Source organism: Acipenser ruthenus, chromosome 16 (genome assembly GCF_902713425.1).
Source record: "Acipenser ruthenus chromosome 16, fAciRut3.2 maternal haplotype, whole genome shotgun sequence".
Taxonomy (NCBI): domain Eukaryota; kingdom Metazoa; phylum Chordata; class Actinopteri; order Acipenseriformes; family Acipenseridae; genus Acipenser; species Acipenser ruthenus.
In genome coordinates this window covers 12,939,677-12,958,736 of record NC_081204.1, presented here as the reverse complement: position 1 = coordinate 12,958,736, position 19,060 = coordinate 12,939,677, and the positions used below count along the sequence as shown (strand labels likewise).

The 19,060-nt window shown below is 38.0% G+C and overlaps 1 protein-coding gene across 1 annotated transcript; it reads right to left on the bottom strand.

Annotated features, from left to right (window-relative positions):
* Window positions 1-5,463: 5,463 nt before the first annotated feature.
* LOC117412016 (piggyBac transposable element-derived protein 4-like) lies at window positions 5,464-14,768 on the bottom strand. Its single transcript, XM_034019942.3, has 3 exons — window positions 13,762-14,768; window positions 12,704-12,940; window positions 5,464-11,671 (listed from the first exon to the last, which is right to left on the bottom strand). Exons 1-3 carry the CDS (start codon window positions 14,390-14,392, stop codon window positions 9,897-9,899), a joined length of 2,643 nt encoding a protein of 880 aa, XP_033875833.3. The 5' UTR covers window positions 14,393-14,768; the 3' UTR covers window positions 5,464-9,896.
* Between the last annotated feature and the right edge of the window lie 4,292 nt (window positions 14,769-19,060).

Below are 19,060 nucleotides of genomic sequence, written 5' to 3'. Positions count from 1 at the left end.
GGTAGTTGGCCTTGACTTTCATTAGCGTCTGTGCCTTCTGCTCTGGGCCTATAAATTACAGGCCTTCTATGAGAATTAGAATCCCTCTTTCCCCTTTTATTTTATCAGGCGATTCATGGGAGAGAAGCAATGGCTGCGTGGCGTGGATTGCTGGCAAGCCTCTGTAGCTTAAAGGGAATAAGGGAAATGGAATGCTAGTGACTGGGGGGGGGGGGGGGGGTAAAAAGACCAGGGTCTCCCATTGACTGACAGACTCCTTTATTGAGGTTAGGCTGGCCCTTTTAAAGAGCGTCTGGTATGTGTTATATTAGAGTTATCTTAATGTTTTTTCCTGTTATTTAGACTCAGTTTTTATCATTTTAATTCATCACTTTTTAAAACTCTTTCCTTTAAAGGTGAGCTGAATCAATAAAACCTCCGCTTCGGTCTGGGTGTAGTTCATTTTATCATCATAATGATCATTATAAACCTGCAGTGGAATGTCCCTCAAGGACCGAAATTCCCCTTCTTCAGAGGGACATTAAAACAAGCTTCTGAATCTACATGCTCAGTACACTGATTCTGACAGTGGGCTGTCTTATATCACATCTTGAATCTCATTTCTGTCAATGATTACCCCCAACTTGTCCAACCTGCGCATTTATTTTGAAGGATTTCTGACAAATTGTACATTACTTTGGCAATTTCTGATTTTCCTTGACAATCTCCTTGAAAAACTGAAATTGCTAAAATATCACTTCTATTTCCTTTTCTAGGGCTTTTCCTGAGTAATGTAAACATCAACATTAAATTGTATATAGTGAAATGTATAACAGATTTTCAGCTCTAGTACCAACAATTAATGCATGAACTCTGAAGTGAGACCAGCTGTGAGAATAATCAAGGAACATCTTAACACCTCCCTCATTTGATATACAGTGCTCCCTCATCACTATTATTATTATTATTTATTTCTTAGCAGACGCCCTTATCCAGGGCGACTTACAATCGTAAGCAAAAACATTTCAAGCGTTACAATACAATCACTGCACGATTCAATGATTCACCAATCTGGTTGATTGGGTTAGGCCATGTTGACTGGAAATTGACATATACAAAACTTCATAGTATAATACTCTTTTAATTCAGTGTAAGTTGGATAGTGAAATAACGAGGCAGCACAGTTCTGTGTCTGAGGATGCACGAAACAGAGTTAAAATGTGTTGTGCCAGAGCAACAACGTACCCCTGATGCACTGGGACATTCTTTTGATAAATGATAGTGTTTAAACCTTAACTGCTTCATTGGCTTTGCGTGAGTTTCCAAAATGAACATTGCATTCTGGGAGCACTATAATTAACCACCCATGAATGTCTTTCAAAAGATAACTTAATATCACAAGGCCACAATTACACTGTCTAGGCATGACTCAAAAGACAGATTTTATTCTTTTTTTTAGTGTTCAAAAAATGCGGACCCTTATATGCCGAACGTGTTTGTCCGTCCCTCCATCACACTTGATGTGGTGAACACGATAAACAACTAAAGCATGTTTCAAAATACTTTAAAGGGCAGACAGCTCAGATACCCATCCCTCCCCCCAAAATTAAGTAAAATGTAATTCCTGTGCTCTCCTCTGCTAAGGTTAGGGTTAACTTTGGCTACTCCTTTTAAGATTGTAAAGTCTCCCCCCCAATCCTAATTTATTCATCTCTTTCAGCCTATTTCATAGCTCGTTCTTTTTAGCCCTGGGATTATTCTTGTTTTCCTTTTGGTAGCAATTTAAATAAAAATAAATTTTAAAAAATCACTTCAAGGAGACTTTAGTACTGGATATTAAACCAGTAAAAATTAAACCTTTCGAAAATGTAGATTTAGTTAGAATGTTGGAGCAGGGTAGACTCACTCAGCTCAATGCAGTTGAGTCATGGGGTACTGGTATGGTTGTGTTTAGTGGCAAGGCGTATTGAAAAGATGACAAAGAGAGTTGGTGCCCCTTCAGTTTCACTGCATGCTCACTTCACTCTTAAGTCTTCAAGGTCAGTACAGACTTAACAGCATCATAAAGTCCCTTTATTTGAGATAAGCCATTTTCTAGTTTAACTGCATGCTGAAATTCATTGCCGATGGTTGATCTTTTATGACATTACAGTCAATAGTAAAATCCTATTGCCAAGGGCATAGCTTACTCACTGTGTCACACACTCGTCATCACACAATGGAGCTTTAGTAAAAGAAACTTCAATGCATAAAATCTATGAACACATTATTCTACAACACTGGACCCCATTCACCAAACTTTTAAGGAATGTTTTGTAAAGGGTTTTTGTTATTTATGTTGTTTGCAGTTCGTGATTTTAGAGTGGTTTTATTACTTTATTAAAACTACTGCTTAACCTCAGAGAATATTTATAAAAGCTCTCTCTACTGTCAGTGTTCTCCCTGTAATTAATTCATTTGAAATAAGTTGCTTTTAAAGTAAATTAATTGCTGCTATTTAACATTACATTATGAGGGTATGGTATTATTGTATCAAAGGTATGGTATCAGTATCCCTCCCACTGTTCTCTACAAAGAGAAAATGATGTTTTAAAACCAGCAATGTGGATGAGGCAGTCAGGCAGGGAGGGCGGAGATGGGGAGGTGAAGGGAAGCAACACAACAACCACAAGAGGGAAAGTACTAGGCTGATTTATAATATCCAGCTGATGATATAAGTCCCATGTGTTGGGGGTTGTTTCAAAACTTCATTTCAGGAGATTAAGACAACGGCCCGTAACGCAGGTCATTTCAATATACTTTATTAGAAGATTTGCCGTTGAACATGAAAGAGCAACTTTTTGCCTCAACTTTTTGTTCCAGAACCCCATACAGTGTTTACAAGAAACACATTTACCTTTGTGGTATTCTGTGTTGTCCACATCACAGCAGTACTGTTCAACATATTCCTGATAGAAAGGTAATTACTTTTTCAACTTTTACTCAGGAATGTTCACCAGATTTTTTTTTCTTCTGAACATCGCTGTGTGTTCAGTTCCTCCGCCCTCAATGCTGGTGCTCTGATTGAAATGAGAGAGGTATTGTGGGAGCAGAAAACCAGCACTGTTGGAGGAGGGAACGTGATCTGGATACACTGCAATCCTTAGAAGACGTTGTTGTTCTCCTGCTGGGAAACACTCCCGAGTAAATTTTGAGAAATGGATTTCCCAGTTGATTTATATGTCAGAACATGTGAGGATAGCAAAGCTGGTGCAAGGAACCCAGCTGAAGTGTCAAGAGAAGGCTACACATTAAAGGTGCATCTTTATTACTTTAGTTAAGTACATTTTAGTGTCAGACCAAAGGGACACAGTAAACAGAATTCCTGCAATTAACACATGCAGCAAATTGCAGCGTTGACAGGGCAGGTTTTTGACAACCACAGGAAAAGCTGGTCAAGCCAGTGGCAGCCTTTTTTCAACAGTATTGCAGTAGTTCCTTTCTACCCACGTAAAGCATGCATGTTCGTATGTGATTTGGCATATTGTCCAGTCTAGTTAATATTCACGACTACCACTCACTAATCAGGACATTTACTTCCAGCGCCAGTACCATTCGTTACTGTACAGTTAATGCATAAATAGGACCTAATTTTCCTGTCTTCACAAGCTGATGGGACATGCTTCATAGGCTGTGATTATCTCTCCCTCATCCTCCCTAATTTCAATATTATTGGCATTGAAAGGAAAAACTGTTTTCTTCTGTCCACAGCCTGCAATTTTCACACAGATCCACCACGCAGGGGTAATTAGCCGTCCTTTAAAATCCCTGAATCTAATTGGAGATGTGTGGGTTATGAAAGGAAGCAACTCTCATCTAGGGACGTCAGAAGAACTCAGAACAGAAAGTGAAGAAACTCTTTGCAGACACCCCCTTCATTTTAATCTCAAATTAAGGAACTGGTAATATTTCAAAAGTGGGTTGTTTTTTTAGGAATATTAAAAAAGCCTTATTTTGGTAACTGGTAATAGCCTTTGAATTAGGTGCATTTATTCAGGTTTTGGAAGGATCTGGCTTTTGGCGAATTCAACCTTTTTGGAAAAGAAATCAAAACAAAAATATGAACTAGAACACAGTTAATATATTCATAAACAGCATGATTACACACACACACACACATACATATATATATATATATATATATATATATATATATATATATATATATATATATATATATATATATATATATTAATAAACAGCAACAGGAGTGTGGAGTTTGATACTTGACTCAGGGTTCTCCAATAGTTACAACTGGTCCAAGGTTCAGAGCATTAAGTTACTCACAAAGAATATGAATAAGCCATTCTTGAGCGTGAACTCTTGAACTTTAAAGTGGATGTAGTGGACAAAATAAATCGTACCCGTCTTGTACACTAAATATATATATATATATATATATATATATAGATATAGATATATATTTGTATATCTATCTATCTATCTATATATAGTTTTTTTATCTGTAAAAAATGGCTCATGATCTATAAATAGGTATTTCAAGACTAAACATAATATTTATTAAAGCAGAAAAATAATGTTGCCACATTTAAAATTGATAATTTTCTCTAGGTATTATACAACAAATGTTCTTAAATATTTAAATGTTTATCAGAAAAGCAGTAAATGCTAAATTGTAGAATATTACATTTATGTCCATCTTTTTATTCAAACAAAATAAAAAATATATATATATATATGTAAAAACAAGACACGTGATTGGTCCCTTTTTTGTACTGGAGAAATATTTCTTTAATGTAGCAGTTGTCTTCCTTACTGAAGACATTTAAAGAAATTGTGCTGCTCTGTGCAGTGTGTGTTCAATCATTTACCAGAAGCAAACTAAACCGACTGCCAGGTTCCTAAATGTAGTGTAAACGTTTGTTTTATTTATTTTTAGGTGATAAATATGTAACTTTACAGTATTTTCAGAAATTAGATTTTCAGTCTTTTTAAAAAAAAAAAAAATATATATATATATATATATATATATATATATATATATATATATATATATATATAATTTAAAAAGACTGAAAATCAAGCCTATTATAATTCTTCCTTGTTCTAAGCCAAAGAGCTCATACCTTTATGCTATGGGATTTGCAAAATGTTCTTTTAGTAATGTGGCGACCATATTAAAATGTGTAATATTTTGTTGCAATAGAGGTTCAGCACACTCTGTGATTCCCATCTGTGCTGATAAGTGATTTAAACCATTTGTTCTCAGAATCCGTCAACACATGAAAACTCCAGAAGTGTACTTTGGGCTTTGGGCTACTCATAAACAGTCAGTCCATTCACTGTCTGGAGAGTATAAAAAGTGAAGAGCTTTAAACACAACATTTTAGTAATTGTATAAAGAAAAGAAAAAAAGAGTAGAAATGTACTGTGTCTGCAGTTAAGAAAAAACGGAATCAAATGAGTACTCCTAATAGGCTGCTATAATTGCTGATGTATTATTTTAATGATTTATTACAGTACTTATGATTTAAACACTACTGTAAATGCACATTTTCTGTTCATTTTGCTAACAATCACTGCAATATTTTAAAAATCGGTACAAAAAAAATACATACATGAAGGATTATTACAATCAAACACAAGGCTGTAGTAACATGTTACATTGCATGAACTCTGACACTTTGATAGGTCTATAAAACAGCTACTAGTACTCCTTGTTTTTTAATAACAAAGTTTGTACAACGGAGTGGAAACTATCCTTCTTCACAGTGATGCTGCCTTGCTGTTAATTAATGTTTTAAAGAAACTTGCTTCACAGCATCTCTGGCTAGTTAATACCCCTCTCATTCCACATGCCTCTTATTTGAGAGGCCCTGTGCCAGGCTACTGTCGTGTGGGTGCGTGCATTCGCTGCTGAGTGACAGGCAGGAGATCGAGACAGAGGTTGTTCCTGATATGCCCCGCAGATGAACAGGATTTATTTACATACAGACAATCTGCTCATGTGACACTACCAGCAATGACAGCGCATGCAGTGCATCCAACAGTGTAGGAAAAGCAAAATAAAAACACTGTACAAAAAGGTGCCTCGCTCTCTATACTTTGGTGGGATCTGCCATCCCTGAACTAATTATCTCAATTCAATAATAAACAAACCCAGACTCCAGCTATTCGCCTGGTCTTCAGCGGTTTTGACTTGCTTACTCTTCAGTATCCAAACCTGGTTCACACACATAGCCATCTGCGAAATTCAGCTTCTTGTTTGGGTGGCAAATGGATTTCTGTTGCGCGTTCTTTTTCTTTTCAATGTAATACCAGGAGATTCAAATAAAGTGAAATTATTTAGATAGACATGATGCTTCATAAAACATTAAGTCTCCCAAATTGTTTCATGTGACTACATCCAACATAAGCACCTTAAGTCAAATAGTGGCTTATTACTGCCATCTTCTGGTTGATTGAAACATACAAATGCATTTTCCAATTGAAATGGGAAGAAATGCCCCCTTTACATTTATTGTTGGTTTATTACTGCTAGCTTGGATTTTTGTTTTTAAACTTAATCAATTAGTTGTTTGTGCTTTTTAATAAAAGCTAACAGTTTTGACTATTCCCATTTTCTATCTTCATTTTCTATACTGTAAACATAACACAATGATTTGCTTTGCTTTATGAGCATTCAAAAGCAGGGAAACTGCTAAAAGTCATGGTCAGTTTGCCAGTGGCAATTAAAGTCATTTTTGTTATATACTCCATATATCCAGATTAGAAACATTATTTCATATAAAACTACTTGAGGTAATATCCCAGATTGATAGACTATAGGCCTTTATATACTGTATCAAATCTATTTAAAAGTGTGTCAATTCAAGTCTATCTACACATATATATACACTACCGGTCAAAAGTTTTAGAACACCTCAATTTTTCCAGTTTTTATTGAAATTTACGCAGTTTAATGTCTCAATGTACTCTGAAATTAAAGCATAGAACAAATAAACAATTGGAGATAAAAAAAAAGAAATCATGGAATCGTTTTGTTTAACAAAATTTAATCTAAATTTTTGACTCATCAAAGTAGCCACCTTTTGCAGATATAACAGCCGAACACACTCGTGGCATTCTTTCTACAATGGAAATCAAATATTGTTCGGAAAGTTCTTCCCAACACTGTTGTAGAAGTTCCCACAAATTTGTTGCACTTGCAGGTTGCTTTGCTTTCACCCTTCTGTCCAGTTCATCCCAAACCAGCTCGATGGGGTTTAAGCCTACAGTTTTGTTCTTTTCTTCTAAGGTAGTTCTGACATAGCCTGGAGGTATGTTTTGGGTCATTATCTTGCTGTAGGATGAACCCCTGACCAACTAGGCGTATACCAGAGGGTATTGCATGTCGCTGCAAAATGCTTTGGTAGCAGTTTTGGTTCAGGGTGCCACTCACTCTGTGCAAGTCGCCGACTCTGGATCCAGCAAAAGAGCCCCAGACCATCACGCTTCCTCCTCCATGTTTGACAGTTGGTGTTACACACCGAGGAACCATCCTTTCGCCTACTCGACGGCGTACAAAAACCCTGCGTGATGAACCGAAGATTTCAAATTTTGATTCATCGGTCCATAAGACCTTCTTCCAGTCTTCAGTAGTCCACTGGCGGTGCTTCATGGCCCAGGCAAGCCTCTTTTTCTTATTTTGCCATCTTAGCAATGGCTTTCTTACTGCCACTCGACCTGTCAAACCTGCAGCTCGAAGTCTTCTCTTCACAGTTGAAACTGAGACTTGCTTACTTCGACCAGTGTTAAGCTGTGCTTGAAGCTGTTGTCCTGTGAGCCGCCCATCACACAAGCTGTTGACTCTCAGAAACTTGTCTTCTGATTCTGTTATTATTATTATTATTATTTATTTTTTTTGTTTATTTAGCAGACGCCTTTATCCAAGGCGACTTACAGGTGTGTGAACTATGCATCAGCTGCAGAGTCACTTACAATTACATCTCACCCGAAAGACGGAGCACAAGGAGGTGAAGTGACTTGCTCAGGGTCACACAATGCGTCAGTGGCTGAGGTGGGATTTGAACCAGGGACCTTGTGGTTACAAGCCCTTTGCTTTAACCACTGGCCCACACAGCCTCCTTGTGGCTTTGGGTCTGCCAGACCCCTTCCTGTCAGAGTTTCCTCCAGTTTCCAAGTGCCTTTTGATGGTGTAGGAAACTGTACTCACTGACACCTTGGCTTTCTTTGCAATTTCTCTAAAGGAAAGACCTACACTTTTAAGGGTTATAATGGTCTGACTGTCTTCCTTTGTTAATTGCCTTTTTTTCGCCATTATGAGAGCAATATTCTACTTCCTGCAGTACAATACTGTCCAAATAATGCTTAAGAGGGTGAAGTAACACAGTCTGTTCCAACACTGCTTTTATACAGACAGAGGGTTTGTAAGTAATCAACAAAAGTTGGGACACCTGTATGAAATGTTAGCATCAACTTTCAAGGCTTAATTTACTTCCATTGCTGCAGAACAGCTGTAAGTTGTTAACCCATTACTTGTTCCCTGAAAAAGGCCTTTTTGTATAACTCTGAAATGTACATTATTTTTCAGTTTTTGGTAACCTAAACTTTTTTTTTTAACCTCTGGCAGTTTACCGCTTACCTTTGTACCATTTCAGGTTATTCACTGGACTTGAACTGCTTAAATTTCAATAAAAACTGGAAAAATGGGGGTGTTCTAAAACTTTTGACCGGTAGTGTATGTATATAAATAAAATATCTCCAAGGTCTCATTTTTTATGTGTGAGATATCAACAATTAAATGTATCAGTTGCTACATTATGTATTTTGTAAATACAACTGTTTATTAAAATTGGCCAGTTTATGTAACAATGTAATACATTTTTTTTTATGATTATTTCTCATATGCTTTGTTTCTAGAGCAACAACTGTATATGATTTACCTTTGTAAGAGGTTTTTTTTTTTTTTTTGGTCCCATGGACCCTTTCTAGATTTGAAGTGTTATCTTGCCATTGAAGTCTTCCTAACTGTATCTTGATTAACGCTTTTGTAATAATATATATATTGCAGTTTTGAACACGGGTGTTGCTTTAAAATAAGCTGCTTTCAGGAGACCTAACAGCTGTTCATCATTGTGAGACACAGCACTCTCCATTGCTTTTGCCACTGCCTGACGCGAAGTTTTTGCATGCAGCGGAAGAAAAAGGTGCACTGCACTGCACCACTGAACCTCAATATGAAATGAACATGGGGGGGGGAGGGGGGGGCTGAGCTTCTAAGCTTTCCAACGATACTGCCCCTTTCAGTCTAGCTGCTACAATGACAGAGCAATAGACTAAAAACGAAATCTAAGCTGTTAACTCCATCACATGATGAGAGGCTTAACTTCAAGCGATCGTAGTTCCGGCTAGGAGTACAGCATACACACACTGAATACGTCTTTGGAAAACCCAGTCTGTACTTTTAAACAGTGAACCAGGTAAGTGGCTTTTACGGTGCCCGAGTAATATGTGCGTAACCTTCGGTGCCCTGGTGCCCCAAAATAAATGGGGCAGAGTTTTAAGACTTAAAGCGAATATTACCGCTTGCAAAACACCACCTAGATAGACTTAATATCGCATTTTTATTTTCAAAACTGTTTACTTACTGCAGTGTGCTGAGTTTCTATAATCTTTAAAGCTAGCGGCCGAGAATCACGCATGAGAGAATAGTCTTGCGGCACTTAAAATATCAAGCACTACTTTTATTTATTTATTCATGTATTTATTTTAATCATAATAATATATTAAAAGTGTTAATGAGTCAAAGGTTTCTCACTGATAACTGACCCTTTCTCAGTCAAAACGGCAAGTTTCTCAGTATCTAAAAAGATTAGAGGGAATGCTGGTTACCAGTGACCGACCCCTCAGAGCAACTATACTGAGCATGGGTTGTCATAGATCTTCTGTGTGTGGTAGATTTGGTGACATGGTAGAACACACAGTGGAACGGTACATTTAACACACATGTATCTGGTCTCTCTTGCCCCAGCTCGGTCTCCTCTCTTGATTTTCTGTCCACTGATTTTGGCAGCGAAACGCACTTTTGCAGAGCACACCCGACACACTCTGTAGGACTTTTGCTTCTTGGCAGTGGGCGGGATTTGGACTAAGTAGTGAGCGTCTGCAGCCTCTAAACGGGTTGGTGGATCACTGTGAGAGAACCTCGTTGATATGGTCACTTCCTTCCAACGTTTAATGATCTCACTAGTGAGCTTGACCCTGAAATTGTAATCCGTGAGATCACCCCCATTCTTCATAAACAGAACATAACTGTTGGTAATTGTCATATCCAGCACATGGAAAAAGAGCTTGATGTACCACTTTCGGTTTTTGTTTATCACAGCATAGGTTTTTAAAATCTGATCGCGCCCATCGCCACTTCTGATGTTTTTACTGAAATCGAGCACACACTTTGGCTTCACCAGCCTTTCACCCGTTCTCCAGTTGGTCCTTTGTGTTTGCTGTACTGAAAGGTCATGGATGGTTGTAAGCATGAAGATCTCCTTTTTTCCTTGCCAGCGTACAACATGAAGTTTGGGCTCTGCGTCGCTCACCCACGATTCACCCTGTCCTTTGTGAAGTTTCTGATGCTTGCAGTCCAGGGGCATGTTCTTTTTGTTTGGAAGTACTGTGCCACACGCATCTACTCCCATCCTTTGAAGCTCAAAAAACAAGTCTGGAGAGCAATGTGAATCATCCATCCAAAGGGTGTATCCACTATTTTCCAAACCATGCAGGAGGTTGGTAACAATCTTTTGGGACTTCAATCCACCACCAGCAGTGTCCTTTCCTGAATACATCTTATAATTCCATATGTAGCCACTCTTTCCAGTGCCAGACTCACACACAGTGTAACTTTTTATGCCAAACTGTGATTTATATTTAAACGCCTTTAGTGCTAGCCTTCCCCTGTACAACATAATTGCTTCATCAATACAAATGTTGCGTTGCGGAATGTAGACCTCCTTGAATCTCTGTCCAATGTATTCCAATAATGGACAGACCTTCCAAAGTTTACCAGCCTCCCTGGCAGCTGGGTCATGGTTGTCAACAAAGTGTAAGTTTTTAGCAATGTCTGTGAAACGCTTACGCGGCATAATATGGTGGAAAGCAGGCGTCTGCGTGAAAAATTCTGTAGTCCAATAATCACCAATAGATGGTTTTGGAATGATGCCTATAACAATGAACAGGCCAAGAAAACACCACAGCTCGTTCACTGTAATGTCCTGGAACTCTGCTGTTGACACTGCTGGTGGGTTTTCTGCTGCATACTTGTTGGTCTGTTGTAAAATCATGGCCATTAGGTCGTCTGTGAAGAACAGAGAGAAATAGGAAAGTGGTGAGTTTTTGTCTGCAACTTCGCAGGTCATTCCAGGAGTCCTATTAAAATGAAAAGGTGATAGCGGTCGTGTTTGTCCAGGCAATTCCTTTTTCCAGGACAATTTCTTTGCAGGTTGCCCGCTCTTCCCTGTTCCACAGGGCTCCTCGTCTTCCGTGCCGCTGTCTGTATAGGCCTCTGTAGAGGAGCTTTCCAGTCCATCCTCTTGAGCACAGTCCTCATCACTGCCAGAGAAGGACTCAGACTCCCCAGAATCGGAATAAAACATAGTTTCCTTATCCTGTAACCAATGGCTTGTCCTAGCTGTACCTAGAAGCACAAAAAATACATAGTTTTGATTATATTGCAAAATATTTTTTTTTTTACACATTTAAGCTTCATGACCTTGAAACAAAATAAAGGATGGCTATATATATATATATATATATATATATATATATATATATATATATATATATATATATATATATATATAATATATATATATATATACACACACACACATACTGCTGAAGACAGCTTGGGGCCAAGATAGATACTTTTACACAGGCCCATGGTAGAATGTTTAATTGTATAATTGTTTTATTAGTTAATTGGGGAGGGGGGGAGCACATGGAGGGCAGTCCAGTGAGGGCGGTTTGCTCAGCCTAAACAGAGAGACAGAGTGAGAGAAAACTCTGGGATAGCCATAGCTTTGGTGTTGTTTCATGTGTTATTGTTTTTTGTTCAACTTTTTTGTTCAACTCTTTGATTTGTTCCTGTGTTTGTGTGTTATTTGCAAATAAAGTGCGCCAAGGCGCTTTAACCTGCAGTTCCCAGTTTGGGGTTTGCTATTTCTGTCTCTGACCTGCCTTGACCATCCGCCACTACGCCACAATATATGTTTTTAAAAATCGCCAAGTGTATAAATAATTTTGGTAGCCACTGGAATATACTGCATAAACCTGAAATTAAAAAAAAAAAAAAAGTTTTTATCTAGTACAAATGTATTGTTTCATCTGATTTAAATACCAAATTTGATTGAACAATTGCTCTTGTAGACTAAAGACAATTGGAAACAAAATAAAGGATGGCAACATTTACTTTGTAAGCCCTTACCATTTGGACAGAAAAAAAACTGTGTTACTTGCACTAACTTTGCTGAGCTCAATACACAAAGCAGAAACAGTCTTAGTGGTAAACTCACATATAACTAAAATGAGTCAGATTTATCAGGGACTGAATCAAACACGGTTCCCTACTACCCTAAACAGTTGGTCATCTCTAAATATGTTCTGCATGGAAAAAGCTGAAAAACTGCTTTCCTTTGTCTAAATGCATGAATTAAGCTGTTTAACTTACTTGGTATATTGGTGATGGAAGTTATCCTTTCTCTGTCCTGTTTAATGCGCCAGGATCTCCCCTCCTCATGAATAATGGGGTGAATGCCTGTGTTCTCCTCCTGCAAATCAACATTATTTTCTTCGGAATCTTCTGTTACAATGTACTCAAATTCCAGTGCAGAGACCTCTTTAAGGTGGGTGGATTCTTGCTCAGGGGCCTCTGCTTTAATGTGGACAGCACTTCCCTTTTTTGCACCTATGCAAAGAAGAACATTTCTGACGCTTGTTGCAATTACTCTGCGCCTCTGCTACTGTTGCTCCAAGGACTGAGTAGGAATATCAGAGATGGAAATAAGGCTCAGAGTGCATAGCAGTGTCACCCATTCCAGATTTTACTATGACCTTGATAAGTGTGTATAGGTAACATGCTCAGATGTGTCTTCTTAAACGCATAGTAAAATCAGGAATGGCTCAAACTGCTATGTGATGGGAGTCTCATTTCCATCCCTGGATATTCAATATTTATTTATCTAGCTTTAGACTTGCCTGACAAATCCTAACTGTTCTACTTCTTCATTATTATATTCAGAGCATATGACAATGTAACTTTTCAGCTCTGCTGGCACCATAAACATATCTATCGGGCTTGCGTAAAAGTGGAACACAGTGATGCAAAAGAAAATGTTCCATTGTAAGACCTATTAAACCCCCTAACTACACACAAAAAAAAATCTATATAAAAATGTCTATTTCAACAAGAGGCTCCCAGATACAGTGAGCCACAACAGTTCAGCTCAGTGGAGGGGGAGCAGTTTAAAAGGTCACGCTGCAATGACTTGTTATCTTTGGAATGTATGTGTGTGTGTGTGTGTGTGTGTGTGTGTGTTTTACTATGCCAAAACATTTTTTTTAAATAAATCAAAGTAACAACGTTTTAACAGTTTAATAATGTAGAATGCAGCAATGGTTTTCTAGACAATTCCCATGATCAACCCTCACCCCCGAAGTGATCCTATAGATAGAATTGGAATATTATCACTCTACATATGCAACAGCTATTAAAACTGTGTATTTTACCTGTTCCTCCCCATACTGCACCGCTTACAGTTGTGGCGTCGATCAGTGGGTCGTCTTGTGAGTTTGCTTGGTTTACATCTTCCTGAATTACCAAGCTTTTCTGTTTGGTGTCTGCAAGCGATCTTGAAGAATCGCAGTTCTCAGTTGGCACACAGCGATGAACCGAGGCACCGTTCTCTGATGTGAGGAAAGTAGCAATGCTTTCCTTTCCTTTTCCAGGTAGACCACGGAGCTCAATGTTATTGTTATGCCTCGGTTCGCTGCGGTTGTTTACGTGGAGTTCCTTACAGCCTGGTGATTTAAACTCGGTCTCTGACTGTGTCCACGTGGTTAACTTTTCAGCAACTCTGACCTCAAAATCGTGAAATTTGTTGTCAAATAGTTTTGTAATTTCACATAAAGCACTCTCCACTGCCGTTTTAATGCCCTCTTCTATGGTTGAGTTTAGTTGCTTCTTAGTCAGGGAAGCAACACTACTGCTGTTCAGAATCTTTTTCATTTCGGAGGTTGTTTCAAGTAAATGCTTTAATATTTCCGATCTGTCCTCTTCGCTGCTCGAGCTGGTTTTACGAAGTCTTTTTTTACCACGCGACTCACCGTCAATGTGTGCAACTTGCTTCCCTCCGCTCATATTTACAAACAACGAGCAACAATATAAACCGTAAATTCAAAACTATATGTATATCTTCTTAGACACACAGACGGTGTATTTTAATATACATACTCGTTACTAGCCCATAATTCAAAATTCGGCGCAAACCCTGTTAAAAAAAAGTATTTTTTTAAACCAGTCTGCTTTCATTCAATCTTTTGTGTACCGTGCTAGTACAATATAAATTAATTACTTGCTCGTTTGTTGTACGAACCATTTAATGAGCCAACATCCCACCAGCTATAGCTGTATACATCTCGTCCGCAGCACAAACTACTTGAACTTCTTGACTCGTGTTTATCTTCCTCCTTCTTGGTGCTCACCTAACTTGTTTACTGGTATTATTGCGCCAAAAAGATTGACTGTCAAGCTGCAGCGCCACCTGTCAAAAACTCCCAAACTGCAATTTATTTATTTATGTATTTATGTATTTATTTAAAGTGCATGAACAATCACCCCAAAATAATGTTTGTTCTACAATCAAATCAGGTAGAAGCTGTACGTGTCGTGCCGCATACGATTTTTAAAACAACACGTTTTTGGCCAATTTTAGCCCCATCCCCCATCACCGGTTTAACATCCCCGTCCAGTGTTGACACTATATAAAAATCCTCAGTCATAACCTCAAACCCTATTGTAAATCCTGTCAGTTTTCAACTGGGTACAAACAAAAAAACCTTATATAAACGTATGTTACTCATGTTCAGAAGGATATCCTGATCCTATGTATCTAAACAACATAACTTCAGTGCGGTCCTGTGGTTAAAGTCCAGGGTCACCGGTTCAAATCTCACCTCTGCCACCTCTACCACTGGCTGACTCACTGTGTATGACCCTGAGCAAGTCACTTCACCTCCTTGTGCTCCATCCTGTGGATGAGATGTTAAATCAATGTCCTATTGTAAGTGACTCTGCACATAATGCACAGTTCACAGTCTACCTCTGTAAAGCGCTTTGTGATGGTGGTCCTCTATGAAAGGTGCTATCTTTACCATATTTTGTACACTTTTTTGGTACAAGGAGTTTGTAAAGTTAATTAAGCACAGCATAGAAACCAGGACCAGAGGACTCTTAACACAAAGGGTAGGATACTCTTCTTTACACAGAGGGTATGGGATGGGTTGCCAAGCCACACTGTTGATGCTGAGTTACTAGGATTCTTTAATGTTATTTCCAAATTGATCTCAAACATGGGGCACTGAGGGCCAGGTTTTCATGGGTTGGTAACTTATATTGAGTGCCTTTGTGATGATAAAGTCTGGGACTAATAAAGCACATTTTTGCATATGTATCTAAACAACATAACTTCACTGAACAAAACAACACGTAACATTTAACTGTACAAGCAAAAGAAAATATATATGTTTGGTAACAGTAAAAGTGAGTACATTTACTCAAAATCAGGCCCTTAGTACAGGGGTGTCCAATCACAGTCCTGGGTCTGGGTTTAATTTGTTCAATTTAACAGGGTTGTAACACAGCTATGGTTAACATATGACTCCATGCACTAGGACAGTTTGGGACAGTTCAGGCTTTTCAACTCACATCGCAATGCATTCTGGTACGCTTTACCTGTCTTGGGTACCTTTCACAGCAGGACTACACTTACCAGAATACATTGGGGTGTGTTGAAGGGCCAACTTTGTGCACCCCTGCCTTTTTGAAACCCTCAGGGCTTTAGTATATTATCATATAGGCGGGGAAGTGATTTGTTAATGGAAGGCTATATTTTTGCAGTAGTATAATTAAGCAATAATTTGTTTTTAAGTGTAGTACAAAGAGGTACACATTCTGAGTTATAATAAATGACAAGGCCTGCCAATTTCATGGTAAATTATATTTTGCTGGCTGCTGATTAAGTGTTTCTTAAATACCACTTCTCATATTGCAGTGGTTAAGGAGGCGTTTAAATGTGGCAACAGTAGCTTTCTGCATGAAGAATTATCCTGCCAGAATGCTTTTGGGTCCTGGAAATTCTTTCAGCCTCCCAGCAGATGGCAATATTATCTTTAAGGCTTTATCATAAGAAGAGGTCATTGTTTTCCAAGCTGGGCAGAGTGAGTTGTTCCTTTAGTCTGCTCGTTCACTACATTGTGAATACACCCAATTCATATTTTGTTAATTCTTTTTTTATATTTTAGTCAGGGGAACACTAATTTGTGCATATATTTATTTTGTGTGTTTTAATAATGTAATATATAATAGATTTAGTGTTAATGTCAATGTGTTAATGATAGAATTATCCAGCTAATTCTACTAGCTAATGTTAAAATGAACTGGAGTTTTCGTGTCAGGTACAACTATAATCACGGAAAACACAGTTGGCACACACTGAAGTTGACCATCCTGAATTTAGTGTTACATCTGAAGCAGAAACAGCCTAATAATGTGATTGCACTGTGTGTCTAACTGTACTCTCCGTTGCAGCAAGTAAAATAATTAAAACAATATTTTAAAGATCTTTTCAGTAAGGCTTGGATAACGTCAGTGGTCAGATGTTGAACCAGATTCACATAATACAGCTACAAGAGTCGACAAGAGGCATACATGGAGGCTGAGTAAAAGTATGTTTCTAACAGAAGGTAGGAAGCACTAGATGCATGGGACAGCCAACCAGGTGAAGTAGTAGGACCTAAATCACTGTGAACATTAAAAGAAAGACTGTGCTTTTAAATGAGTACTCCCCAGTAGAACAAGCCTTGATGGCCTTTTCTCATTCCCAAACTTTATGTTCTTATGTAAATGGCAGTTATAAGTTTCACTCTGGTATGTACAGAACCAATTGGCATCAACAGAAATGTCACAATATCACATGATTTCCCAGGAAGCAGAGTTCCATTCAGTTCCACCCCAATAATGGGGTCAAATAAAGTGCCATTCGTAGATATGTTGTCTCGAGTATTGAATGTTGTCATTGGAGATTTTCATTTTCAAGGTTGGTGACTGTAGCATGGCTTTCAAGAAATATATTTAATATCTGATACCGGTTTATGACTGTATTGATCCATAACTTCAAAAACAAAAAGGTTGAACTTTTCAGAAACATAATGATGTAGACAAACGTTTCAGCTGGTGTCTGGTAAAACAACAGCACATACTATTAGGTTTGCTTAGCTCTCACATGACTGATTCATTTGTTGTCACAATGAGTAGGAATAGATCTTACATTTGATAAAAGGCTGGCAATACCCTTTACAGGCCCCGGATTCACAAATGTGTAAAGTAACCCTTTTTGATACTGGTAAGATACTAGCTACAACTAATCTGTATGTGCTCCCATTAGGCTTGGAAACAATGACTAGTCCAGACAGGTACCAGAAACACTGGTACCAGTTGGGCTGCAGCTGCAGGTCTGTGAAGGTCTGTCAGCTCCATAACCCTGGGCTGCACATCTTGACTCTGTCAAAACCCCAGTGATCTTGTTAGGTCTTGTAATGAAATAACGTTATCTGGGTGTTGCGTACAGATCTGGGAGCTTGAATGAAGTGCATTCGGGTAAAGCAAGCTGTTTCAGTGATCCCAGAGGTCAATTGTAACAGAAACAGCACATCTTGAAACTTGTACTGTTTTTGAACAGAGAAATAGCCCTGATGAGAAAGCAGTACTGTCCTTTTTAAACAATTCCTTGATGTAAATAATGTAGATTTGTACAACCAAAGAGACAGTGCTCCTATTCACCAATGCTCAGTTGTCAGGTACTGGTTTTCTAAACATATGTCCCTTAACCTGTCCATCTTCAAAGCCTTGGGGTGGAACTTGGATGGCATCTCAATGCAATGCCCCAACCTGTCCACACTTAATCTAAAATATATACAACACCATTTAATTGTTTTCCTTGGCCTCACAGCTATATACCATAACTGTATTCTGATTTATACAAATCATCTGAGTGCTTCCTTAACCTTGGGTTCTTAAACACACTATCTTAATAGTTTGCTGATAATCTCCAGTATTTATTACAATAAATTCTAAGCCTCTAATGTTCGGTAATACTAAAATACTCTTTGACAAACACTTCGACTAGAAGTCTACATTGAGAAATACTACATATTCTACAATGGATTTTTTTATACAGTGGATAGCCTCAGTGGAAAAAACTGCCAAATAGTTATTTTGCCTTGTGTAGCTAGTTAGTGAACTTGAGAAGAGGGCTTTGATGTAGCCTTAAAAGGCAACATATTAAATGCATTGCTACTTGCATTCATCAAATAAAGATATGCTAATAGGCGGCAACTGCATAATGGATCTCACTTTAAAGGCATGCTAACCAAGATTTGGAATTTCCATTTATTACATCTTATTAGCACTAGCAATATTTTAAAGACAATTTCTAGATGAGGAGTAGCTGCTTCCTGGTTGCTAATCACTTCAATACCACTTCAAATTTAATCACTTCAGCTCACATACCAGTATACAGTAGTTTATCTATAGCATTATATTTAGAATATGTGCACACCCTGAAGTAATGTAAAAAAAACTAACTAAAGATTCATTCATAATGTTAATAATGGTAAAATAATAAACTTGAAATATTGGTCAAGAGTTGAGACTATGAAACTGATATACAGGGCCATGCTCTTGTTTCAGCTAATGTTTTTTTTATAATTATTAATAATATAGTGAATGCTGTATATATTGAATATATTA

Bases quoted from the DNA above. Each gene is read 5' to 3' on its own strand.
- LOC117412016 (XM_034019942.3), bottom strand. From the start codon at position 14,392: ATGAGCGGAGGGAAGCAAGTTGCACACATTGACGGTGAGTCGCGTGGT. The intron at 12,941-13,761 runs GTAAAATACACA...TTCTTTGCATAG, and splicing joins TGCAGTATGGGGAGGAACAG to GTGCAAAAAAGGGAAGTGCT. The intron at 11,672-12,703 runs GTAAGTTAAACA...TTGTGCTTCTAG, and splicing joins TTCCATCACCAATATACCAA to GTACAGCTAGGACAAGCCAT.